The sequence below is a fragment of the Grammomys surdaster genome, unplaced genomic scaffold (assembly GCF_004785775.1).
Source record: "Grammomys surdaster isolate TR1022 unplaced genomic scaffold, NIH_TR_1.0 126176, whole genome shotgun sequence".
NCBI lineage: Eukaryota > Metazoa > Chordata > Mammalia > Rodentia > Muridae > Grammomys > Grammomys surdaster.
Genome location: NW_021620983.1, coordinates 7,669,992 through 7,697,738, shown reverse-complemented (window position 1 = coordinate 7,697,738; position 27,747 = coordinate 7,669,992). Strand labels below are relative to the sequence as shown.

Sequence of the window (27,747 nt, the reverse complement as noted above, 5' to 3'; positions counted from 1 at the left end):
GATATCTTTAGGAAGCTCCTCATCATTTAATGATTATGAACTATTATTTATCATTCACAGGAGTGTGTTTTGAGACCTGGCATTAACATATCATTTCTATTCACAATGTCGAAGAAATACAGTTGAAATAAGTAGGGCAACAAATGCCTCAAGTTGAAATCCATCTTTTCTGGGTTTCTCTTAAACTCAGACATTCACTATGTTCCTTCCTCAGCACTTCCATTGTCTGCAATCAATAGGGCTGTATATCCAGCAACTACAAGAGACAGATTGGAGCACTCCCATTTTTATAAACAATGTTAACCTTCTTCTGATACTAGCCTGACCTCAAGAGTGTGTACCAACAGCCATATTCAGATGATAGTGAATGTTCATGCCTTGCCTTGGTTCTCAAGCCATCTTGACATCTGATGACCTAGGAGACCAATAAAATTCTCAGGCACTTCTAGCCACACCTCACTCTTTAAGTGGATGTCGGTGATTCTATCCCAAGTGCACGTACTTTTATGGAAACTTTTTCTAGGCACTGAGCCACCTTCCTAAACTTATTTTCTCCATACTAAAAGCTACAAATTTAAGCTTATTATTTGCTTAATACATACTTTTGATAATTCTGCAGTTTCAATGGAGTCGGTATATAATATATATGGCTGTATATAATATATATATAATGCAATGGAATTTGTAAGATGTCATCAAATGATTAACTCATTCCCTACTTCTAAGTTGACAAACCACCAGCAAAAAGTTTGTATTTTAGGAAGTATAAACTATAGTTTGGTTTCTTTATCTATGGAGGCCAGCAGTCTTACCAACATTGACTTTCAGGATGATTTTTGAAAGTCCTGATCTAATTATTCATTCCAGGCAGTATCCGAATAACTCCTCAGGATGCTCGTTGGGTTGGTGCCTGGTGGCTCAGCTTCATTGTGAATGGACTATTATGCATTATTTCTTCCATACCCTTCTTTTTCCTACCCAAAATTCCGAAGAGATCACAGAAGGAAATGAAATATTCAGCATCTCTTAATGTACTCAAAACAGATGAAGAAAAGAATCACATGACTAATTTAACAAAGCAAGAGAAACAAGCTCCTGCCAACATGACTGGTAAGGATTCCATAGTCAGTCAATATGCAGATGTTAATCCCACTGAAATTTGAGAATATTTCAAAACAGTATGTCCAACTTATCTATTTAGCCTTTTTCTGTACTAAACTTGTCTTAACTCATTCTACATTTCCTATTAAATGTGATATTTCCTGTCTTAGTTACTTTTCTATTTCCATGTAGAGACACCATGACCAAAGCAACTTGTAAAAGAAATCATTACATTTGGCAACTCACATTTAGAAAGGGTTAGAGTCTATGAATCATGATGACAAAGAGGAATGCAGCAGACAGTCAGACATTTTGTAGGGCCATTGCTGAGAACTTAGATCTTGATCCACAAGCATGAGGCAGAGAGAAAGAGAAGGTGGGTGGAATTCTTAACCAGCAATGACTTGAGCTTTGGAGACCTGAAAGTCTACACTCAGTGACACCTGTTTCAATAAGACCACCAACTATAAGCCAAGTATTCAAACATGAGCCTACAGAAGCCATTCTCTTTCCAGGTACTATGTTCCATGATTGTGTAGAAAAAATAGGATTAGATTTGTGGCTTTTAGTATGGAGAAAATATGACTAGGAAGATGGCTCAGTGCTTGGAAACAGTTTCTGTATAAACATGAGGACCTGAGATAGAATCACCAGCATCCATGTAAAGAGCAAATGTGGCTTGATGTGCCTGAGAATGTCTTGGGCTCCTAGTTCATCATCCAAGATCCAGGATCATTCTAGATCAGCGAAAAATTTTGCCTCAAAGGAATAAGGTGGGGAGTGATAGAGAACTGTCACTCATTGTCTTCCTTTGGACACTGTGAGCAATTGCCAGACAACTGTCATGCTCAACTCTGTGCAAGTTTACACACATACACACACACGCACACACACACAAATACACCTCATGTGCACTCATATATAATGCATAAACCCACCAAATAATAAGAGGAATAAGGAAATCACATAAAATTATATTTATTGTAAAAAAGAAGGAATGTATTTTTTTCAAATATTTTAAATATTTAATATTTTAATATTTTAATATATTTTTGATGATATTGGGGTCAAAGTAGTCCAGAGCTATGCACATACTGGTTATATGTTCTACAATTGAACTATAAACACAGCCTCCATATTTCAAAGTTTAATATTGAAAATCAGTACTAGTTTTAAGAGTTAAAATAATTCATTCATTCATTTACAAATGACACCAACCAACTTTTGTGAGGTGCTTGTCTTTCCACGAAGCTATGATTCATTCCAGTGAGTTCCTTGCTACTGATAAGCATACATAGCTCATGTTAAAATTCCCATTTTTAGGTGGACACCTGGATAAAACAGAAAAAAATCCCCAGAAAGGTTTGTTTCTAGGAATTTAGGGTAAGATTTTTTTTTTCCTGTTAACTGTAAAAAAATTACCTGTGAAATCATTCAAAAGTGAGCTGAAAACTCATAGTAGTCAAAGTAATTGGTGGCCCTAATTTAAGTAGCATTTCATGTTTGGTAGTATTATTAAATTCAAATATAATTTCTGAGGGTCAATGTAGATCCAAAGAGAAGCTATGTTCAAAAACGTGATTCAGCAACAAGTGTAGAAAATTAATTAAGACAGTGAGGCTTTGACAATAATTTTCAGATTGTAAGGAGGAATGGGGAGCAGTGAAGAAGTGAGCAAATGAGAACAAAGTGTACTGAAACATATTTATGGCAATGTTATAATGAAAGTTATTTATTTTAATTCTCATCTGTGAGTTTAATTTACAATGGAAATGGGGCATCAGAATGAATTGATGAAATAGCAAAAAACAAATTAATCACAGTTACAATGGTTCTGGGGACCATGAGTTGAAGGCTAGCCTGGACTATGAGACCAATGTAAGACCTGTCTCAAAACACCACCACCAAAAACTAAATCAGTTCAATAATTTGTGACGGTTTGTGTTTATTGTCAATTTAATAGACTCCAGAATCACCCAGGAGGCAAGCCTTTGGGCATGTCTGTAAGAAATTGTTGACATTATGTTAACTGAAAAAGGAAGATCCCAACCCAATGTGGGTAACACCATTCAATCTGCTGTGTTTTTTTTAACTAACTAAAAAAGAGAGATCAAGCTGAGTACTTATTCCTCTCTGCTTCTTGACTCTGGATGCTGTATGACCAGCTACCTCTGCCATTATTATGACTTCCAAATAGTGATGATGTGTGCCCTTAGACTGAGAGCCACAATACATCCTTTCTTTCCTGAGTTGATTTTGCCAAGGTACTTTGTCACATCAACACTACAAGTAACTTCAACAAAACAATGACCCTTTGACAACCTTTCCAGGTTTACTTTGGAATCAAAGTACAAGTTCTCAAATGTGGCCCAAGACATTCCTCTTCTTTCATTTCTTCATTTGATTACCTTCTTCACTCGACCATCCCAACCCAAGGACATTTCTGTGCTGGAGCTAACTATGTTCTTTGATTTATAATTGAGGATATTTCAGTTTTCAACAAGGTTATTATATTGATCTTGGCCATGAAATGATAACTTATCAATGTTTCCTTTTTTACTGTGGAAACTGGGCAGTGCCTAATAACAGGGTTTGCTTGGTTCCTCAACAATAAATTTTTAGATACCAGAAACCATGGTATTGTTTTGTTTTTATTCTTGGTATGGGGATTTAACCCATAGCATTTTGCATACTAGGAAAGGGTTCTAGAACACCAAGGTTTTGAAACTTAACATAGACATTATAAAGAACATGTTAGGGCACTGGAGAGATAGATCAGTGATTATAAGAGCACTTGCTGCCCTTGCAGAGGACCTAACTTACCTTCCAGAAACTTCCATGGTGGTTCATAACTCTCTGTAACTCCAGGTCTGGAGGATCCAATTCCCTTTTCTGACCTCCAAGGACAACCACATACATGGATGCAAACACATATAGACAAGAAAATTTCTTGTTGATGTTTATCTCAAGAAATTTCCAGTCAGGTATAGTGTACACAACTCAAGTCTCAACACTTGGAATGCAGAGATGATTTGTTACTGTTCTTGTGTTAATGTGACTTGCTTTTTAGTGTTTTATCCTAAAGCAGGTGGCTTCAGTGTTCCTGGCTTCCAGTGTTCAGCGGCTTCCTGGCTTCAGTGTTGCCAGGTTTGGTGAGGCAGTGTTTTAGGTATTTTTCTTTAGTGCCACAGTATTCACTGGGGCAGTATTTTAGGCAGGTAACTCAATTCAGTTGTATTTACTGGAACAATGCTTTAGGCAGATGGATTAAGTGCTGACATATTTTTTGGAGGCAGTGTTTTATAGAAAAGCTGTACTCTAAGAAAAATCCTCATATTAAATTCATGCTTATGATTTTTGATCATCAATGTTCTTCATTCTGTGGTCATCAATTATTTAAAAATTTGATTAACAAACTGCTTAATTAACATAAGAATCACATTATTAAATGCTAAAAAATAGAAAAGCATCACATATAGAAGTCATGTATCAAGTTTCAGCATATTTCCTGGTATCTGATTTAAACTGAATATTTGCTGAGTGAACAGGTAAATGGATTGAAAGGTATGAAAAATAAGATTTGGAAGAACTGTCAAGTATCCACTGAACAAAGCAAGTAACAAAACAGAAAAGAAAAAAAATAGTTATGAGCCCAAATGACCAAATACACAAAGTAATTATGGAAATAATTGAATAAAAATATTCATGAATCTACTTATAGCAAGATTTCAAATCACTCTCTGCCCGTTCTAGGTATTTATATAATTTAAACTCATACATATAATAAGTAGAAAATTAGGATGTAAGGAACATCCTAATCTTCTACTTTAAGTTGTACTACAATGTTTTCTTCACTCTTCTTATTTCAAGGCTTCCTACAGTCTCTGAAAATCATCCTTACCAACGACATATATGTTATATTCGTGATACTGACATTTCTGCAAATCAGCAGCTTCATTGGCTCCTTTACTTACGTGTTCAAGTTTATAGAGCAGCAGTTCGGCCAGACAGCATCCCAGGCCAACTTTATGTTAGGTAAGACAGATTGTTTAGTGTTTGCTTCACAGATGATGTATAAACTGAAGACATGCCTGCTCCATGGTTTGGTTAAGAGACAGGCTTTTAATGTGGATATTAGTGACAGAATGACCAGACACACATTAAAGGATCCAGAGGAGAAAGAGAAAGAAGCAGGGTCAATATAGCTAGCAGCCTGGATCAAGCCAGGGCTATCTTTGAGAGAGGTAAAAATTGATGAGAATAAAGAATAGAGAAAACACAGTGAGAGAAATGAGTCACCATTAAAAAAAGAAGAAGAAAACAAAGGAAGCAAAGGGTTGGGTGAGAATATATCAAAATAGAAGGGTGATAGGGGGAATAGGGACATGTAGGAAGAACAACAGGTGAGGTTGGGTTTATGGGGAGGTGACAAAGGCTAAGGCAAGCTTGAACTTGATAATATGGAACAGTTACCTGTGATGCAGAAGGAGCCAGGAGGCCAGCATGAGCTCTGGTGTGCTAATAGACAAACTGGTCATCATTTGTTCTTTCTGACAGTGATAAAGGAAATGGTTCCTTTGGTAGAGAGGAACTGCAAGTTTCTAACAAATATAGGCTTTTATCTAATCACCAGAAATCTTCCTATAATCTAGGTTGAGACTATTTCTGTCTATTTGGATTACCTTTGGAGCTTGGCCGAATAGAAATCCCTTTGGATCTGACAGGTGGTGTACTTCAGAGGATGTCCCCTGGAAACCTGCACCCACATACACCCCACCAATGCAGATACACACATACATACACATAAATAAAAATGAAATAATCCCAAATGTTAAAAAAAGGTTTTAGATTGGAATGGTTGTTACATTGTCATTATTTTCTGGGGACAGATGTCACTCATAAAATTTATCTATTCAAAGGCAATGTCTGACATCTGTTACTAGAAAAAGAGGAATTTCTTTTTCATAAGAGATTATTTTTGTCATTTCCACATAGAGCATAGTCTTCCATTTCCATTCCGGCCATTCATTTCTAGTTTAGAAGCATCAGAATTGAAGGGTTTATGTAGACACAGCATATTTCATATGAAAAGACACCAGAGAAGTCTTTCTTACTTAATTACAATGTTTTTCTCTTATTTCCAGGAATTATAACCTTACCTACTATGGCAACTGGAATGTTTTTAGGAGGATATATTATTAAAAAATTCAAATTGACCCTGGCTGGAATCACCAAGTTTGCATTTTTCACTTCCTCAGTGGCCTATGCATTTAATCTGTTGTATTTTCCTCTAATCTGTGAAAACAAGTCATTTGCTGGCCTAACCTTGACCTATGATGGGTTTGTATAATTATTTTATCAACAGAATGAATGATGTGTTAACTCCAATCAGAATCCTATGTGAGAGAACACTAGGCTGAAAACAGTTTCTACTAAACGTTCAGTTAGAAAGGATCACAATTTATAAATTCCCCCCCCCCAAAAATCACTGTTTAAGATCTCCCAAGAGCAGTTTTTATTTCTCCTTTAAGGAAAAATTGGGTGGTGATGATCATGTCAGTTTCAGAGTATTCACAATGTGCAGTGGAAGCTAGGTTGTGTATACCTTTGTCCCTCTGGACAGACATACAGCTTTTATAACCATCAAGGCCTGGACATTACCTCACTGACTGTCCTGACTTAAAATTGAAGTTTTGGTGTCCAAATCTCTTAGTCTGCTGTGAGTGTAGGCAACTTTCTTAGTCATGGCTGAACAAGCTTTTTCTAGCATTCATGTAAACAAACACCTGTGCAAGAGGCCAGTTCTTCACTCCAAACATGATTTTCATTCTCTGTGAACTGACCCTGCTACTCACCGTTGTAATTAGACATCCTAATAACCCAGGTGTAATGTACTTTTCCTTTTCTATTCTTACCACACAACAGAAAGATTCCTTGCTCTTCAGCTTCCTAAGGTTGAGCAGACCCCTTATCATCTCCTAGCTGTAGCTAGAAATTTCACAAGGCTCTCACACCAGTAACATGCAGAGATCTCTAATCAGTTCTCTCTAGTAGCCAAGTTTTCTGATTTTTCTTCTTTTCCCTTTTTTTCCCTCTTCTCCCCTTTCCTCCCCGTCCCTTCATTCCATCCTAATTTCTACCTCCATGTCTGTCTTTCTTTGCTGTGTGTCTATCTACCATATATCTCCAGAATGAACCCAGTGGACTCTCACATAGATGTACCACTTTCTCATTGCAACTCAGACTGCAGTTGTGATAAAAATCAATGGGAACCCGTCTGTGGGGAAAATGGAGTGACTTACATTTCACCTTGTCTGGCGGGATGCAAGTCATTTCGTGGTGATAAGAACCTGAATAATATGGTGAGTATCAGTTTTCATTTTCTTACCTCTCCTTGCTCATAATTTCACATTAAATTTCACACTTACTCATCACATCTTTATAGAACTAAGGTCTCCAGTCAAAGATCCAAAATAGGTTCCTATATGATTCATATTTGTTAACAATGGGAGGTTAGCAATTCTTCACATGAAATCCTGCTTGGAACCATCAGATTTTTCTGTTCCTTGAATTCTATTTTGAGGTTACTTCACTTCCAATTTTTCATTTTCAAGAGTTCGAATATTGCCATTCGAAACCTGGATGTAGTTAGGATTTTGAAAATTCCTTTTATGATATAAGCATCTGTCATAACTGATAAATACTTTATACTTCAGAAACTAAAGATAAATCGATTTTAGGGTTTTTTAAATTTCTTTTTTCATTTTTATTGGTTATTTTATTTATTGACATTTCAAATGTTATCCCCCTTCCCAGTTTCCCCTCAATAAACACCCTTATCCCTACCCCCTGCCTCTATAAGGGTTCTCCCCACCTTCCCACAGACTCCTGCTTCAGCATCCTACCATTCCCCTACCTTGGGTCATCTAGTCTTGACAAGACCAAGGAGCTCCCCTCTCAGTGATGCCCAATAAGGCAATCCTCTGCTACATATCCAGCTGGACCCATGGATCCCTCAATATGTACATTTTCGTTGATAATTTAGTCCCTGGGAGCTTGGGGTTTCAGGTTGGTTGATATTATTTTTCTTCCTATGGGGTTGCAGATCCCTTCAACTCCTTCAGTTCTTGCCCTAACTTCTCCATTGTGGGCCCTGCTTAGTCCTGTGTTTGGCTGCACCCACATCTGTATTGTTTAGACTCTGGCAGAGGCTCTCAGAGGACAGCTTTACCATGGTCCTGTCAGCAAGCACTTCTTGACATCAGCAGTAGTGTCTGAGTTTGGTATCTTCAGATGGGATGGATTCCTAGGTGGGGCAGTCTCTGAATGCTCTTTCTTTTAGTCTCTGCTCCACTATTTATCCCTGCACATCCTTTTGATAGAATTCTGGATTACTATTTTTTAGTTGTGTAGATGTCCCCATGCCTCAACCAGGGTCCATGTCTATCTGCTGAATATGGTCTCTACAGGTTCTGTCTCCTCCTTGCTGGGTATTTCGACTAATGTCCCCCATTCTAGAAACTTCTTGGATCCTTGGCATCTGGAACTTTCTAGTAGCTACTCTAAGTTCCCATTTCTCACTGTTACCCACTATTTCAAATTCCTGACTCTCCATACATCTCCCCAATCTCCTATCATATCTGAACTGCCTCCCCTTTCCCTCCTCCTCTCATCTCCCTCAGATCCCTCCTTCTACCTCACAAGATCATTTTCTTCTCCTTTCTTAGTCAATCTATAACACCCACACTTTGTTGTGGTCTTCTTTCTTCTTCGATTTCATATGGTCTGTGAGTTGTATCTTGAGTATTCTGTGCTTCTTTTTGGCTAGTATCCACTAATCAGTAAGTACATACAATGTGTGTGGTTTGTCACTGGGTTACCTCACTCAGGATGATATTTTCAAGTCTGTTAATAGCTGAGTAGTACTCCACTGTGTAATTGTATCATATTTTCTGTATCCATTCCTCTGTTGAGGGACATCTGGGTTCTTTCCAGCTTCTGGCTATTACAAACAAGGCTGTTATAAACACAGTGGAGCATGTGTCCTTGTTATATGATGGAGCATCTTTTGGGCATATGCCCAGGAGTGGTACAGATGGGTGCTCAGGTAGAACTTGTTCCAATTTTCTAAGGAACAACCAGACTGATTTTCAGAGTGGCTATACCAGCTTGCAATCCCATCAGAAATGGAGGAGTATTCCTCTTTTTCCACATCTTTGACAGCATGTGCTGTCACCTGAGTTTTTTACCTTGGCCATTCTGACTGGTGTGAGGTGGAACCTCAGTGTTGTTTTGATTTGCATTTCCTTGATGACTAAGGATGTTGAACATTTCTTTAAGTGCTTCTCAGCCATTTGAGATTCCTCAGTTGAGAATTCTCTGTTTAGCTCAGACCCCATTTTTAATAGGGTTATTTGGTTCTCTGGATTCTACCTCCTTGAGTTCTTTGTATGTTTTGGATTTTAGCACTTTCTTGGATGTAGGATTGGTAAAGATCTTTTCCCAATCTGTGAGTTGCTATTTTATCCTATTGACAGTGTTCTTTGAATTACAGAAGCTTTGCAATTTTATTAGGTCACATTTGTCAATTGTTGACTTTAGAACATAAGTCATTGGTGTTCTGTTCAGGAAACTTTCCCATGTACCAATGTGTCTGAGGTTCTTTTCCTCTTTCCCTTATTAAATTCAGTGTATCTGGTTTTATGTGGAAGCCCTTGATACACTTATTCTTGAGCTTTGTACAAGGAGATAAGAATGGTCAATTTGCATTCTTCTATATGCTCACCTCCAGTTGAACCAGCACCATTTGTTGAAAATGCTATCTTTTTTCCACTGGATGGTTTTGGCTCCTTTGTCAAAGATCAAGTGACCAAAGGTGTGTGGGTTCATTTTTGGGTCTTCAATTCTATTTCATTGGTTTACTTGCCGTCTCTGTACCAATACCAAGCAGTTTGGGGTTTTATCACTAATGCTCTGTAGTAGAGCTTGAGATTAGGGATGGTGATTTCTTCGAGAAGTTGTTTTTTGGTTGAGAATGGTTTTTGTCATCCTGGGCTTTTTGTTATTCCAGATAAAACTGAGAATTACTCTCTCTATCTATGTCTGTGAAGAATTGAGTTGTAATTTTGATGGGAATTGCATTATACCTATATAAATATAAATCTTAAATCATCATATAGACAAGACTTACAATCTTTATTGACTTTTATGATTTTAACTCTGAACATTTGGCTCTTCAAGGAACAGTCCTGACTTCATGCTTTTCTGACTGTTCAATTTTCGAATGTCAGTTCCCGACCTCCCCAAAGCTAGCTCTTTATTCCGATAATCTAGCATCTTTTTCACATATGACTATAATACGCCATGCCATGATTTCTTCTCTTTGATTGAGAACACACTTTTCCTTGTGACCTGTGAGTAACCCTTAGTCACTTGACTCCAAAGCATAGAAATTACTTATGGTGTTGCATATACCACTAATCTATTCAATATTTCACATAGCTGGGAAATATCATTGTTTACTTTTTCCTAATCCAAACATTGGGTATACAAACAGTTATTGTTTTATGCTTTTGAGACAGGATCTCTATAAGTGGTCTGTCTGTGAACTCAGGATCCTTCTGCCTCATCTTCTTAAGTACTGGAATTAAAGGTGTGCACTACCACACTTGGCATGATCATTCTTTCCACTACACGTTGTGTGACTCAACTCATTTATATAGCTGGTTCTCATTTCAGATGTTGCTTGCTGTCAAACTGACAGATGCTTTCATTTCCTGGACTAGTTTTCTTAAAGGAATGTGGCTGAGCCAGGCAGGAATTTTTAAGTAAATAAGGATGCAAAACTAATATAGAAAGAAAATGTTAGAAGACAATTATGAAAAAGAACTTGTTGAGTGAAGAACCTATGAATACTTTCAGAGAGTAATTTATTCAATTATTTTATAATAGTGAAATTGAAATGAATTAGGAATTTGCAAATTTAATTTTCTTGGCCAGAAATAAATACAGACAAAAGTTTTATATTTCAATAATTAAAAATTGATGCTATTAGAAGTTTTAAAAACAGTAAACACTTTTGCTAGAATGGAAGAGCCGTTTAAAAATATAATGGAATATATTTATATCACTTTCATGTTTTGCAAACACATTCTATAACATTTCAAAAACTGTCTTTTAGGAATTTTATGACTGCAGTTGTATCAACGACTCTGGTTTCTTGCATGGAAACCACTCAGCACATTTGGGTGAATGCCCAAGAGACAAATGCAAAACCAAGTACCACTTTTATATAATTTTTCAAGTAATTTTGTCTTTTTTCACTGCAATGGGAAGCACTTCTTTTATGTTGATTCTGATGAAGTGAGTATACTTTTTTTCTATGTACATGTATGTGCATTTCTCTGTGAGAATCATAAGTGTATGACCATATAGAAGTCAGATAATTATCTCTGGAATCAGTCTTCAATCTCCTTCTACCTCCACTGTGGAAGGCAGGTCATCCACCTTTGAACTTTCAAGGATCTGCTGGTCATCTCTCAGATCACAAATGGGAACACAGATGACTTCTCCCCATCCTGAGTATAAATTGTTAAGATATCTTTATTAGTCATGTATATTCAATGCTGAATATATTTACTGACTTCTATTGTCTATTGCATTAAACCCTAAAACCACCAAAAGCTAAAGTGTTTTGAAAGGAGACATAGTTGATTGACTGGGAGTGCTGGGAAGATGGTGGGACAAGTCCAATGGGTGGCCAGGGAAGCACACAGGTCCTAGCATCTCCATTTGACTAATTCACCCACAGTCAGATTTAAAACTAAAAATATGTAACATTTGAATGTTGACTTTCAAAGATGTATTTATGTGAGTATGATAACCTGGGCTAATATCTCTTTATACTTTTGAACTCCATATTGATTAAAAGTCCCCAAAGGCCAAGAGAAAAAAAAGGTTTTAATTGTCATTTAAATGAGGATAGATATTTAATTAGCATCTACACTTGTTTAAATTCTATTCTCATCAAATATTACATTAAGGTGTTTCCCACAGTCAGCTAGTTCCATTAAATAATTAATGCTGTCTATTTATAAGGATAGCATTTCTCATTTATGAAAGATTCACTAAGATGAACTAAATCACCTCAGAATTGATAGACTTAAGATGAACAAAATATTAATCTCAAATGGCCAAGAAAGGTTTCAGAACTTTTAAAATTTAAATTCCAGTGATGTGGATCAACCAGAAAATAAAGAGAACTTCATCTTTCACAGATAATAAGCCTAGCATCACATGACTGAGCTACATGTCTTATTGGGGTTCACAGGTGTCAGTTAAAAGTTATCCCTTCAAACAATGTAGGACCCATTTTCATGAAAGAATATAATGGAGGATTAGTTTAGATTTAATTTATTACATCAAGCAGATATTTGTAAGAAATTAAATAAGTTAGGAAACAAGTCTAGCTTCTTGGAATTATTTATTTATTTATTTATTTATTCCGTAGCATGTACACTAAATTGAAGTACTCCATCTCAGAAGTGAGGTAGGAATTTTACTTACTGATAAGTGCACAATACTATAATGCATTCACCAATGCACACTCAAGTAAGCACACTGGTGAGTGGGCAAGCAGCTAGAGTACAAGGCTGTGGCTAGGGGTGAGTGTCCATGACTATGAATGGGGCTGTCTATGTCTACATATGTGTGTGGCTTTCTATGCACAGCATTCTGCCACAGCTTTCCTTCCTAAAAGTTGTCGGAGGTGTCCAGCCCACTTTGAAGCAAGCATTAGTCCTGTCAACAAGCCCTCCCAATTCCCATGTAAGCTAAGCACTCTCCTGGGATGAAAATGCACATGGATTACAAAACTCAGTTACATGTAGTGTTTCTAGAACAAAACCCAAATCTACCCTATAAACAACAGCATCACTGAGGTACAAGGACTCAAGCAGTGAAAAAAATATCATCTCTTCCTTCTCCAAATCCCGCTTGATAAGTCTGAGGTTTGATAAAGATTTCAGTGACCAAGTCAAGTTCTACTTCCTGCTGATTTCCTTCATCTTACTTACAAAATGAAGGAAACAAAATGGAAAACAAAAGACCTATTTTCTAGAATTATAAACACAGCCTTCTGCCCCTTGCTGAGCTAACAGAATCCTTCACCAACCATTCTGCATTTGCTGTCTCCTAGCCCTCCCATAATGTTTTAATTTTTTAAATTTTTAATGTTTTAAATTTTCATTATACATTGTTTACTTATTCTCTGTTTAATTGTATAAGGTCCCTTGAAAACTTCATTTATCTATTTTTTTTTCATTTATTTTTGAGACAGGTTTCACTATGTTCCCCAGACTGGTTGTACACTATACCACTCAAGTGATCTTCCTGTCTTAGTCTTCATAATCCCTGAGGTTGAGTGGGAGCAACCAGCATTCTGGAGCATGGTTTAAAGTCCCTAGTAACAGGTATCTTTCCTGCAAGGAATAAAGATCAGTCACATGTCAAGAAAACTGAAGTTCTAAGTGCTAGTACATATGGATCCTCACAAAGCATGAGCTCTTGTCAGCAGAGGTGAAGTGGTTTCTTCCAATTTGCTGCATGACAATATCTACTTAATTCTCTGAACAAATAAACATCCAGTAGTTTTAGGTGATATAAAATATACCATCATTTTAGTATTTTGGGAAAAGTATTAAAGCAGGAGTAATATTCCATCCACCCATTTTTTTCACATAATTTCATTCTCATCAATATGGATGAGATTTTTATAGAAGGGTAGTTCCAGCTCAATAAATTTCAGAAAGATCAAAATAATTCCATATTTATTCCATAAACATATTCCATAAATACGTTTTATAATTCTTTTTAGATAGAAGAATGTGTTTATTTTTACAAATATCTTTTTGGAAGATTTAAGTTATGTTTTGTTTCTGTATGTGTACGTTTGTATGTATGAGTATGCCTGGGTGAGCCCATGTAACTGAAGAGGCCAGAATAGAGGGTTTCATCTCCTTAGTTAAAGTTACTAGAGGTTGGGTGCTGTCCAGTGTGGGTGCTGGGAACTGAAAGGTGGTTATTCACAGAAACAAGGAGTCTTAGTGCCATGCCAGTTCTCCAGCCCTGAATGAGTGCATTACTAACCAAGTTGATAACATGTTCTCTAACTTTAACATAACAGTTACATACATGGAAGTCCAGAATGCATAAATTTCTTGACTTTTCTGGTTACAGTGAAACTTTATCTTCAAAGTTATTAGACTTCTCGGTTAACAACAGTCATAGCTGTAAGGAAGCAGGATGTATGTTGAGACCTATACCTAGATAGAAGCATGTGGTCTTTTGTCATGACCCTGGTAGAATGAGCCACATGAGACCAATGTCTTTGTTGACATCGTAAAGCACGTAGACAGCTTATTTACTGAATAACACACAAAATGTAGCCAAGCTTGGTAACTCACATCTGTAGGCTCAGCATTGCTTGAAGTTCAGGTCCAGCCTGGGCTAAATAGTTTCAACTTTCTGGATTCTCTTGAAATCATACATGGTGAATCCTTATTATTCAGCATCTTGTCTCTTCTCAAGCTGTGAATGATACCTTTGTAACATGTTGGTCATGTTGGTTATTCCCATGATGGTTTTCTCCCAACCATGAAGAAAAATAACATCAGCAAACATTTTAAGTTTAAACTTAACTTACTATTTTGAACACATTTACGTGTTAAAGTGTTATTTTTTGCTTTTATCTTATTGCAGGTGTGTCCAACCTGAATTGAAATCACTTGCAATGGGTTTCCATTCACTGGTTATACGAACACTAGGTATGGTAAACAAATCAAATTCAGGAAACAAATATTTATGCCAAGTTTAAAAGCAGAACATGAATATGTTTTGATTCTAAGGAAAGTTTAAAGTTTTAAGAATTATTTCTACTTGTAGCAAATGAAAGGATTAGGAAATACAAGACACAGTGACATGAAAGAGAATTTGATAGTTAACTGCAACATTGAGGCAAGTCATAGGAATTGTCTTGTTTGTTATATAAGTTATGTCACAAAGATCAGCTGTTCCTTTTCATTGCAATGAGAGGTGATTCTTTCAGTCTGGCAGAGCAAAGGTCCATCTCCATACATAGCATTTCTAGATAATGCCTCTTGAGTGTTGAGAATGTTGGGAATTTGGCCAGTTTGATACTGTCCAGAACAAAACCAGAGGCTGACAGGCTGGTTTCCTACTGTTTGGTGCTGGAGGCTCCAGAGCCTTTATCAGCAATTAAGCATGTGAAAGGGAACGAGAACTCATGCCTAGAATCTATCACCTTGTATGAAGATAACATTTTAATTAAAAGAAAACTCAAGAAGTTGTGATTTTATGTCAAGATTAGGTTCCTAAGTCTCAAGTTTCTAAATATTCAGAGGACATAACTGATAGAGATTAAGGGACGTATCTCCCTCCCTTAGAACCATTTACTCCTAAATGTCTGTTGCTTCTTTCACAACTGCTCACATAACATCTGTAGGATTTATATACATTAAAAGCTTATATGTTTAGAAATAGAAAAAAGTAATATTACTTACCTAGGGATAGGGCAGAAAGCTAATCAGAGGCAAGCACTGATGAAAAGATTTTAAAGATCAGCAAGGGAGTTGGAGGTCTATCCTAGGGATCTTTACAAGCTAAGAAACATAGCCTTCACTGACAACAATGGGGAAGAAATTGTTCATTATGTGTATAGAAGACAGATCCTTGGATATTCAAAGGGAAAAAGAAAAATTATAGGAATGAGAGAAGAGGTGAGGAGCATGAAGAGAAGAAGAGGAGTAGGAGAAGGAGGGCGTCTCTGGACTGTTTATCTCTAGGATGGAAGGTTCTGTATATACCAGAAGCCCTCTACCTCCAAAACCCAAATGAAACTCCACATATCTGCCTGCTTCCAAAACTGATGTACACTGTACTTAGTAAGCTTCCTGATTGTCAAAGGAGAAACTCAAAGAATAAAAGAAATTCATCTAGCATCATAAAATAATAAAGATAAGGAATTTGCCATCATAGTTAAGATCCATGGCCTCATGAAACCTAAATGTTTCTATAGGGGAAACATATACTACGCACCAAACTTCTAATTCAAAGCAACTGTCTTCAACACGATGTGACTGAACACTGTGAAATATCTCTCAGTGTATTACTGAGGAAGTTACTTGGAAAATAATTTACTGAAACAGTAAATCCTAGTAATCACCAAGGCTGAGTATCTTGCCTAAAATATTTAATTTCTTTTGTCATACCAGTAACATCACACAGAAAATGTATACTGTTGATATATATTTTTCATTTCTTAAGTGATGGCCACAATTTTTTGAAATATGAATATTCTAACTCTTTTCCTCAGATTAGTCCTTTACAGATACATTGGCCTCCATTATCTGTCCATTGTCAACTACTTGCTCTCAGACAATGGGATTAGGAGGCTGGAGTGGTAGCTCTATGACTGACAGCATATAATGGTCTTATAAGGTTCAAGGTTCCATTCCTAACATTATCTCAAATGGCTTGAAACTACCTGCTCTTGAATCCCAGTGGATTGATACTCTCTGCACTCACAACCAGGGACAAACACACATATAAAATTTAGTTAAAACAGATATGTAGAAAAGAAAACACTAATTTTTAAAAAATAAACTCAGTAAAATTTTAAAGGTGAAATTTGTTCATCAAAATAAGTCAGAATTTGAACCAAATTGCTCCTGAATGAGACCTCTACTAACATAATCCTCCAATCTTTTGTCAGTTTAAGAATCAAGTCAATCTCAGAATTTATTGAAACAGAACCAAGAAACAGTTGCTTCTCTACACTATTCATGAACTCTAGAGAAGTCCTGCATTGTACTTTTACACACTATTCAAAAGACCCACTGCTGAAGGGTAGGCTGACAACTAAGACCATGCAATCAGAACACAAAAACAATGTTTACAAGGCCCTAAAGCTGAACTGCTTAGAACACTTCAAAAGATATTTATACAAGTACAAAATCAGTGGAAAGAAAATGGTGAGTCATGGAGTCAGATGACACCAAAAAGAGGAGCTATTCTGAACCCAGCAGCCACCATTCCATGGTGAAGGTGAGGATGGACCACAGCTTGTCTGGGAAGAGAGTTCTGGTGTAAAAGTTCCACTTTTAGATTTCCTTTTTTTAAAACCTTTTAACATTTTAATTGTACTTATTTTGATAGTAACTTTTATTTATGTGTAAGTGTGCATGCATGATTTTCTGTACACATTCCCAGAAGAGAGAATCAGATTCCACAGAACTGAAATTACAGGCAGTGAACTTCTTGATATAGATGCTATGACCCACACTCTGGTGCTTTCAAGAGCAGCAAGCACTATAAACCATTGATTCATCTCTCTAGCCCGTTTTTAGTTGGCTTAAATACTTGAACAAACTTCTGCCTGTATGGGATTGTGATAAGTCCTTTTGTTCACTTATCCCAAAGCTACAAATCTACTCCAATTATTCCAAAACCTTCTGGTGAATTAAAAAAAAAATCCTGGCACATGGACATGTCACTAAATAGATTTTAACTAGTTTTTATTATAAGAACATTGCTTACAAGCATGTAGAATTCCATGTTCATTATGTCTGCAAGGGATAGAGATAGACAGAAGATGTGTATGACATTACACATCCATAGATGGTACAACCTTGGAAAAAATCTATTGATATAACTCTTACATATATTCAAACAGAAACCAAAGCATTGTCCTAGAAAGTTTTCAGATTCTCATTCTTCACTGTGTATCAATATGATATAACACATAGGTTTATTTCAAATGCTTTACTTCTCATGTTGTAGGAGGAATTCTAGCTCCAATCTATTATGGAGCATTGATTGACAGAACGTGTATTAAGTGGTCTGTTACCAGCTGTGGAGCACATGGGGCGTGTAGGCTATATAACTCCAGACTATTTGGGTAAGTTATTATAAATGTACTTCATTAATTGATTTTATCTTTTTATAATTTTTAAATGTATGTGAGTGCATTTATCTACATGTATGTGTGTGCTCCATATGTGTGTAGTTCCCATAGAGATCACATGAAATTCGATTCTCTAGAACATGATTTACACATGGGTAAGAGTCACTATGTGAGTGCTGAGGTCAGAACCCAGGTTCTCTGCAAGAGTAGTCAGTGTTCTTGATCTGTCAGCAATCTCTTTGGCCCCATATAGATTATTTTCAACAAAACAATAAATTGATAATTAATGTGGCTTTAATGAATCCTTATTTTATACTCAGAAATGTATCAGATAATCTCATTTTAAGACTAGAAGAAAAAAAAGTAAATTTATGTGTATAATTTTACATTGAATGCAAAAACATGAAGACTCAAGGATGATAAATTGTCCAATGTCAAACAACTAAGGCCAAAAGAGATAGACTTTTTGCTCAATTATAATTTTTTCTATAAAATCTCTACAAATTCTAAAATATTATTGTCTCTGGTTTCTGAAGCAGGACATGATGGCCAACTGAGTGTCTGGTTATAATGTAGTAAAAGGAGGAAACTTCGTGTTCTGTTCATGAGGACAGAAGACAAATGAATGATAATTTGAAATAACACATGGAAGTGATATTATTTAGAAGACACTTTGTTGTAAATTTAAATATTGATTAATTAAAAATCATATAATATTGATGATAGATTATCTTTTGGTGGTTTTTGAGACAGGCTTTCTCTGTGTACACTTGGCTGTCCTGCGGCTGTCTCTGTAAACCAGGCTGACTTTGACCTCACAGAAATCCACCTGCCTCTGCCTCTCAAGTGCTGGGGTTAAAGGCAAGCACCACCATGGTCTGGCTTCCAAGTAAATTTTTAAAAAACTCTTTGGGAAGTCCAAATATCTTTGGATCATGACTCAAGCCCTTAAAACTATAACAGAAAATATTAGAGTACTTTTAAATCTCTCTATAACAAAAATTATTTTAAGCAACACTCAAAGGGAAAATACAAAATAGAAGAAGAAACTGGAGCTAATGATGCAGTCACAAGGAAGTTTTCTAGATCTATCTAGCTCCCACAAAGAATAAAATTCAAGTCATCATGACAAGGAGGGAGAACCACAGAGGCTTCCATTGCAGAAGAATGATGGAAAATGGTACAGGTGGGAGGACAGTCTATCTGTTTTTATTCTAGGTTGTATGCTACAGTTAGTTGTCTTCCCAACCATTTTCACCACCAACCACAAATGAGAGTTGTTGTTACAATTCCTTACCACTGGTGTTGGTGTCATGCTGGTATTGTTGTCTTGGTTGTTATGTAACAGTCTTGTTGATGTCATGGTCCTTTTTTGCCTGTTGTTGTTGTTGTTGGTGATGGTAATGGTAATGGTGGTGGTAATAATGATGGTGGTGGTGTTGCCTTGGTGGAGTTAGAATTACTGTGGACAGTAGGGTATTTGTTAATGTCATGTCCAGATTCTGATAATCTTAATACCCTGACATATCCATGACTGGGTTTGAAGACTCTTCATTATCTTCAAAGCATGAATTTTGTTTTTATTTCCTTTTAGTGTGACTTCTGTTTTGTTTTTTTTCCCATGAAAATTAGATGTAAATATAATGGCAGAGGAACTACTACAACTAATCACCTTGTTATAAAGCACAAGGGGAGGTCGGCTTTCAATAGTAATACGTTTGAGGCTCAGTATTAATGGACCTAGGTATATGGACTGTGAACACCTTATGTACTTGTTTGTGCTTTCTTCTTTTATTGCATGTAATTGGATGACTTGGGGGAAACGATCTAAGTATTCCTTTCTCCATTAGAATGCTAAAAAGCTAGCCAGAATTCAATCACTGTGTGTTGCCAGTTCTTGAGAAATAATTTCAAACACTTTATGGTCCAATGCATAATGTTTGATATTTTTAAAATATAAGTTCACTTAAAAAAACCTTTTAGGTTTGTATACTCAAGATATGTGCTAAAAGCTGTACTACAAAATATAAAATAATATTTGTCCCTCCTTTTTTCTAGAATTATCTACTTGGGCTTAAACACATCTTTAAAAACTCCAGCACTTTTTTTATATGTTGTATTAATTTATGTTATGAAGAAAAAATCCAAAACAAATGATAACAATATATTGCAAAATGGAAGAAAAGTCACAGATGAAAACAATCCAGGATCTGGAAATAAAAATGGATACTATTGTGTACCTTCTGATGAACAAAACAGTGAAACACCTCTTTAAAGAAAGAGAAAGACACATCTGTTGCTGTGTTCTCAAACACCAACCTGGTCCTTTCACTGAAGATTTTCACACTTTACATATGATGGATAATCAAAAATTCTATGCATTTACAACAAAACAAGCTACAAATCAAAAGAAACAAGAGCATCCTTGTTAGAGTATAGCTGTGCATTTGAAGCTAGATTGGAATATATATCATCTGTAAAAAATTACTGAATGAAAGTTGGTTACTTTACAATAGAACAACTTATATTCACTTAAGCATTTATTACTCAATAGAATAAGAAGGAGGCTAGGGTGGACAAAAGGGAAAAGAAACATGAAAAATTGGTTTCTTTAAAATAACATCTTCAAAAATCAAAATTTCCATGGTGCTATTCATGCTTGAAGTTTCTATGATGGATGGCTTCATGATGTGGCATCTTCTGGTATCCATTTTTTGTCTTATATTCTGCATAATTATTAATTTAAAATTGTGTTTAATGACACATACATCTTCTTTGCGCATACTGTACAAAACATTGAGAATACAACAGAACAATTTAGGAAATTACAAGCTATAATTATCAGAAAACATACATTAGAATGCATTTTAACAGCTATGCAAATAAATTGGAAAACCCATGTTGACTGAAGAAAGCTAAGACTACTCAATAAATAAGCCTTCACTCCACTTATCAGTTCTCTGAGATAATTGTGTGGCAGATAGTGGGTGTTAGAGGATATCAGCATTCAACATCACAACTGTTTTTGTTTTGGATGTGAGATATATAGAAATACATTATATATGTATATATATATATATATATATATATATATATATATATATATGAAATTAATATAGAGTGAATGGGAGGAAATATCTTTGGATATTGTATTTTCTAGTGAGATCAGATTTAGTATAGTGGATGGTAAAAGTTGAACTTTTTTATTGTCACATGTTAAACTATTTTGTTTCCATTAAAATAGCCTATTAAAATACTTATCTGTTGCTATAATAAAATACCCTGCCAAAAAAAGTAACTCAGAGAACAAAGTTATTTATTTTGGCTTGCAGTTTTATACATATAGGGTCCACCCTGCTTGGAAAGACATGTCAGTATCTACAGAAGACAAGGTGATAAGAGCAGGAGAGTATCTGATCGCCTTTCATCCATAACTGGAAGCAGAAACATAGTGAAAAAGAACTGGGCAAGACTATAAAACTTCAAATTTCCCACCCAATTAAATTCTTCCTCCAGGAAGACTCTACCACCTAAAATTTCCAGCACAGTGCCCATAACTGGAGAGCAAATGTCTGAATATATTAGGCATGGGGAATAATTTTTAATCAAACTCTCACACACATATGCATATGAATACTCAAAATTACACATGTATGGAAAGCACATTCCTACACTAGACATTCTGATTCAAAATATCTTTGGCATCATCTGAATTAAGTTCTTTAGCAAATAATCCCTCGGGTGACAGAAGTTTTTGACAGATGATTGAAATGGAAATTTTTGGTTTCTTTGGAGACTCAATTGTGATGTTTTTCTTTAAACTGTCTTAGGAGAGCATGTTTTGCTGAACAGGCATGTAAAAGAATGATTTTGCTGAAGCAGTCACATGGGAGGTAGTTTTCCAGAGAACAGATAAATGATGTTTTTCCAGAAGCTGCTTGGAAAGGGGCACATGATGCTTTGCTAGAGTGGACACTTGAAAGGACATGAAATGTTTGGAAAATCTGTAAATGTAACCAGATGGTGAATAATGGTTTGTGGTATTGGTTCACCTTGCTGCTCTTTGCTCATCTTCCTTGGGCGTTACTGATGCTGGTCTTCACTCACAACATTGTGGCATTGGTTCCCCTTGCCTTCTTTGCTGACTTCATAGAAAGAAATGCACTAATGAACTTCTTGTGACATACTGGCAGCTTCTTGCCACTTCTGTGGACTCAGGCAGACTGTCAGAGCCTTGCGGTTTCTTTTGGACCGAATTGCCACTCCCGATTTTTTAATGGTGTTTATGAGAGGATAGATGTCGCTCCCCGATCCGACCAGCAGACAGAGAATGAGGGACACGGAGTTCTTCTTCCCAACACAGTTTATTCAGGAACCCTTACATTCTTCAAAAAAGCCCCCGAGCCTCTCCTCCACTGCCCATAAATCCCTCTGCCTTCTCCAATCAGAGCCTGCCACGTTGGCATGTGATAAGACAGTAGGTATGGCAAGATCTGATGTTGCATTACGTAGCAGGTGGCCTGACTATGCATAGCAGTGAGCCTGTGCAATATTGTCTGTGGGCGTGGCTTCTTCAGGGGCATATGAGTAAGTCAGGTGTTAGCCTCAGGCACCATTTTGGAATGGCCACCACAAACCGCTTCCCCCTTTTATTTAATTTTGGCAGAGAGAATGCCTGTCTTAGGTTGCCCCTTGCGACAATGCTCCTTACCAGTCATCGGGAGTCAAACAGCTCTAGTTTGATCCCTGTCTTAGGTTGGTAACACATCCAAGGATTCTTACCCGTCTCTGACTACTTCTCTAGCATGCCGAGCCACACTTGAGGAGATTGTCCCATCTCCATGGCTGCAAATGTCTGCACTATCAAGGCCCGTTCTCTGCTGTGTTGCTTTCTCCTTTTGCACATACACCAACAGGCAAAGCCATTGATCAGTAATAGGCACAAGGCTAAAACCCCAAACCCGCCCATTCTTTAAGGTGGGACATTGCTTGATGTATCCATTCAGTCAGTCCGGAGGCCAGGGAGACATCCACTGTAATTGAATTAATATGAACAGTCAACTTGAGAAATTCTCTCATCTTCTTATACAATTCCACAGACCAATTTCCTGAAAGACACTCGGAAATTTTCTTAGAAAGATTAGCAGCATGACTTATATTTTGATATGAAATAGAAGTAACACACAAGCTAGAATATTTCCATTGGCAACCTAATTGGGCCATCTCTATGTCAAAATCCCTCCTAGGCCCAAATAACGTCATAGCTGAAGGAGCTTCCACAGGCCAAGGAACATAATGAGGCATTCAGGCAATCATAGCAAAGGAAAATATAGAAACATTCCAACATACAGCATAAAAGCAAGTACTATTATCACAACTCAAAAAAACTACCATTATAACTACCATTATATACAAAAAACACAAAGGGGGGCCACATGCATACCAGCGTGGGTAAAAAGGAAACATCTTGTCCTGGGCTTAATAACTTTAGGTTGCAATAAATGGAGAAAAGGTAAAAGCATTCTTCACAGCCCAAGTGACTCACTCATCTTGTCTATAGGATCTTAAGATCTATGTGCTGAACTTCAGGATTTCATTTCTTTAACTCTTTCTCAAGCCTGTCTACTTCATATACTAGAGTATCAATAATGTTTTCTCCATGTTTAAGTGTAAAGGCTTCTAATTGTTCAGGAGTTTTCACTTCTTGAATTTCCTGCATCATTTGGTCAAAATCTTGCTTTTCCAAATATGGTCTTGTAACAACTCATTCATCTAAATCAACTTCTCCCTTAAATCTGACTTTGTGTAATCTCAGGTCTGTGGCTTTGACATTATGGATTGCTCTTACTGATGGGTCGCTCTCCAGGAGTGTACTCGGATCACGACTTTCTATGACATACTTGTAAAATGATGTGCCCTTGGCCTGGGCAATCCTGCAAAGTTCATTTATGACAACAAGAAGTGTCACTCCTTCAAACACCAAAGATCCTGCTAAAATACAATATGCCCATAGAAGGGATTCCATTGGTTTAGGATGAAGCAATCCCATGACTCCGTGATACCAAGAGAGTCCTGCACCCATCATGAAAATACCAATACCACTAATCAATGAAGAAATATAGCGCATATTTGAAAAGCCATACAGGTGAGAAGAATCTGGTGTCTGAACAGACTTGCTGATGTCTAGAGCTAGCAAACCCTGGTTATAAGTATCAGATAATGAGTGTATAGCTTCTGAGAACATACTTGCTGAACCCATATGAATCCAGGCAGGAAATTTAAAGAAACAGTTTAAGCCATTAATGCAAATAGCAACCATCACCACTTTTCCTGGTCCCTTAAGAAACATTTGGAAACATTGAGCTCTAAGCTCCTTCCAAGCTTCTGGGCGCCACTTTGTAACGGCTGTTTCTTTTGTAACGGCCCTCAGGTTCTGTTACTTTGTAAAGGCCGGGGCCAGTTCTGCTGCTCCAGTCTGCAGGTCAGGGTTTAGCAAGAAAGAGAAACTGGGGACAGAGTTAGGGGAAGAAAAAAGGGGTGAGAGATGCAGAAGATAGATACAAGACAGAGTCCGGTGGATTCTCTTCAAGTCTCTTCTTTATTCTCCTCACTCTCCTCTATTCTCCTCACTCTTTCACTCTTATACTCCTCACTTTCCTCTTCAGAACTATCTCCATTTTCAGACTTTAGAGATCACTCTTCTTTTAACTGCTCTAGTGTATTGCTACCCTTTTCTAGCTCCTTGATGTGACTTGTCCCAACGCTGGGAACCTTATAGTCTCTGAACCGAGAACTTTCCCTTGTCCCACTTACCTGGGAACGTTCTCTTGTCCCACTTACCTGGGAACTTTCCAGCTAGCTTCCCTGACTGCGATGAATTCTGAAGTCCCCGGACGGGCCACCACTTGTCGCTGTCCACTCCAAACCGCGGAAAGAAACGGCGACACACGGAGTTCTTCTTCCCAACACAGTTTATTCAGGAACCCTTACATTCTTCAAAAAAGCCCCTGAGCCTCTCCTCCACTGCCCTTAAATCCCTCTGCCTTCTCCAATCAGAGCCTGCCACATCAGTGCATGTGATAGGACAGTGGGTATGGCAAGATCTGACATTGCCCTATGTAGCAGATGGCCTGATTATGCATAGCAGTGAGCCTGAGCAATGTTGCCTGTGGGCGTGGCTTCTTCAGGGGCATATGAGGAAGTCAGGTGTTAGCCTCAGGCACCATTTTGGAATGGCCCCCACACCCGCTTCCTACACATAGCAACTGGTAGTAATCTACAGGAAGCCATTCAGTTGGGTTCTCTGCTTTCTTTTTTGTTGTTATGTGGGTTTGGACTATCCTTCAATAGCCCATGTGCTAATATCTTAGTCTTAAGCTGTTTAAAGATTGTAGAAGTACTATGAGTTGGAGCCTAGAGAGGGAATTTAACTCAATGATGATAAGAACTTGGAAGAGATTCTAGGCTCCTGGTGCCTTCAATAATTTTCTCTTTACTTTTGATCTAATGTGAAGTAAGTAGCTTCCTTCCTAGGAGTTTCTTCCCTCAAAGTGCTGCATAGGCACAGGTTTAAGAAAGGGCAAGTGATCATGGCCCAATACATCTCAAAGCATGAACCAAATACAAATTTCCTTCTTAGATGTGGATTGGCCTCAGTTCAAGTAACACTAACCTGTCACTTTAGCCTTTCCATCAACAATCTGTCTCCCACAAAGAGCTGTTGAGATTGTACTTGCCTTCATTCTGTTCCAGCTTGTAGATATACCCAGCTAACTGTGCGTAAATAAACATAATTTAGTGTCCTCTACCCTTTATCTTTCTTACTCATCCTCCTTATCTTTAGGGATTTATTACAGTTTATATAATCTACATATTATACATATTAATATATTTTATATGTATAAATTTAATGTACACATGATTTACAATTTTATAAATTTACAACATAATTTTTTTCTGTCTATTCTACTATCTTCAGCCACATCTCTAAAAAAATTAAAAACCTGATTCGTGCTTTATCAGTCACAAAATAAGATGCTTCTATATCAGTTGCTTTTCACTGCTATGATAAACCATCACAAAGTCACACATATAAAAAAGCATTTAATGTCAGTTTCCTGCCTGAAGACCACATCCTTGTCAATGGTCAATGTCATATTCCTGCCAAGCAGCCCATTTCCTAGACCTTGGCCCATGTCAGATTCTTGCTAGGCAGCCCCAAAAGCTCTCCATCTCTCACACTTTTTATTTCATAAACAAGACTGAGCCTTTCTTAGGTCATTCTGAAAAGAATACCTTCCTTACCCATCATGGAATATGTATTATCAAAGGGATTGTACTTCTGTATTAGGTTGGTAAGGTTCTGTGCAGAATCTTACCTATCCTTGGCTAGAACAAAAATAATTTCAGACAAGAATCTAAATCTTAGGCTAGAACTAAGAAGTAGTTTCAGGCAGAAATCTAAATATTAGGCTAGAACTAAGAAGTAATTTCAGACAGGAATCTAAATTTTAGGCTAGAACAAGGAAGTAGGCTTCAGATACGAAAATGACTTTGGGCTAGGACAGGGAAGTAGGGTCAGATATTTTGGTCACCCTGATAAGCCCTTAGAAACAGAACAGGAGTCTTTATGGAAATTTGTTTATTGCCTTGCTTGTTCTTTGACTACTTATGTTTATTGTATTGCTTGTTCCTTGACTATTTGCATATATTGTATTGCTAGTTCCTCAACCTAGAACTGACCTTAATTCTTGCATGTAATTAAAATGGTATAAAAGCAAAAAGGAGGAAGGGGATGGGATAGGGGTTTTCTAAGGAGGAGAAATGGGGAAAGGGGATGGCATCTGAAATGTAAATAAAAATGCATTTATTTTGACTTATGTCTCCAGAGAATTGAAGTCACTCATAGCAAGGAGGAATGACAGCAGGAAGATGGTATAGTGAATGGAGCAGGAAGCTGAGATTTCACATCATCAACCAAAGCACAAAGCAGAGAGTGTACTGGAAGTAGGGGGAGACTTTTAACCCTCAATGCCACCTCAGTGATTTACCTTCTGTACTAAGGATGCAAGCTTAAACCTCACCCAGCAGAATATTTACTCAAAACCAAATATCCAATTGCCTAGGAGGGACATTTCTCACTCAAATAACCACAAATTGATTTTGTTTTTAATGTGTATCTTCCAGTTTATTAATTCCAATTCCATAGCAAAATTCAATCTTAAAAATTTTTCATTTTTTAAAATCAATCATTCATTTGTGCTAGAGCATGTATATTACAATTCAGGAGTAGAAAGCACAGGACAATTTTCAAGAGTTTGTTCTTTCCTTTCACAGTGTTCATCCCAGGTGTTACAAACAACTTCTTAGACTTGGTGGCAAACAGTTTTTTCCATTGAACCTTCTACCTAGTCTCTCAAAAGGTTTGATCCTAAGATGATTTTGAAAGTTAATAGCCATATGCTATATGGACATATGAGTAGAATGAATACATAGCCAAAGAAGTCTCCTACATAAGAGAATTAGCCTTTTCAGAATATCTGATACTACATCTAGTCTTTTTAGATTTTTATTTATTTTTGTTAGTTTATTTATCAGTTTTTACTGTAACTTGTGGTTAAATCCAGGGTCTCATGTATATTAGGTAATCACTGTTCCACTATAAT

At 36.9% G+C, this 27,747-nt stretch overlaps 1 protein-coding gene across 5 annotated transcripts in view; it reads left to right on the top strand.

The window, feature by feature from the left end:
* LOC114612559 (solute carrier organic anion transporter family member 1B2-like) overlaps nucleotides 1-21,380 on the top strand; it is a 53,628-nt gene extending 32,248 nt beyond the window's left edge. For 4 of the 5 annotated variants that reach the window (XM_028757514.1, XM_028757516.1, XM_028757515.1 and 1 more), the window contains exons 8-16: nucleotides 868-1,110; nucleotides 2,425-2,463; nucleotides 4,972-5,136; nucleotides 6,246-6,441; nucleotides 7,292-7,463; nucleotides 11,282-11,463; nucleotides 14,860-14,924; nucleotides 17,959-18,076; nucleotides 20,141-21,380. In XM_028757514.1, the coding sequence (XP_028613347.1) occupies nucleotides 868-1,110; nucleotides 2,425-2,463; nucleotides 4,972-5,136; nucleotides 6,246-6,441; nucleotides 7,292-7,463; nucleotides 11,282-11,463; nucleotides 14,860-14,924; nucleotides 17,959-18,076; nucleotides 20,141-20,357 (1,397 nt within the window). In that variant the 3' untranslated portion in view covers nucleotides 20,358-21,380. The remainder of the gene's footprint in view (nucleotides 1-867; nucleotides 1,111-2,424; nucleotides 2,464-4,971; nucleotides 5,137-6,245; nucleotides 6,442-7,291; nucleotides 7,464-11,281; nucleotides 11,464-14,859; nucleotides 14,925-17,958; nucleotides 18,077-20,140) is intronic. The other variant, XM_028757518.1, reaches the window with a different exon arrangement.
* Nucleotides 21,381-27,747: the final 6,367 nt, after the last annotated feature.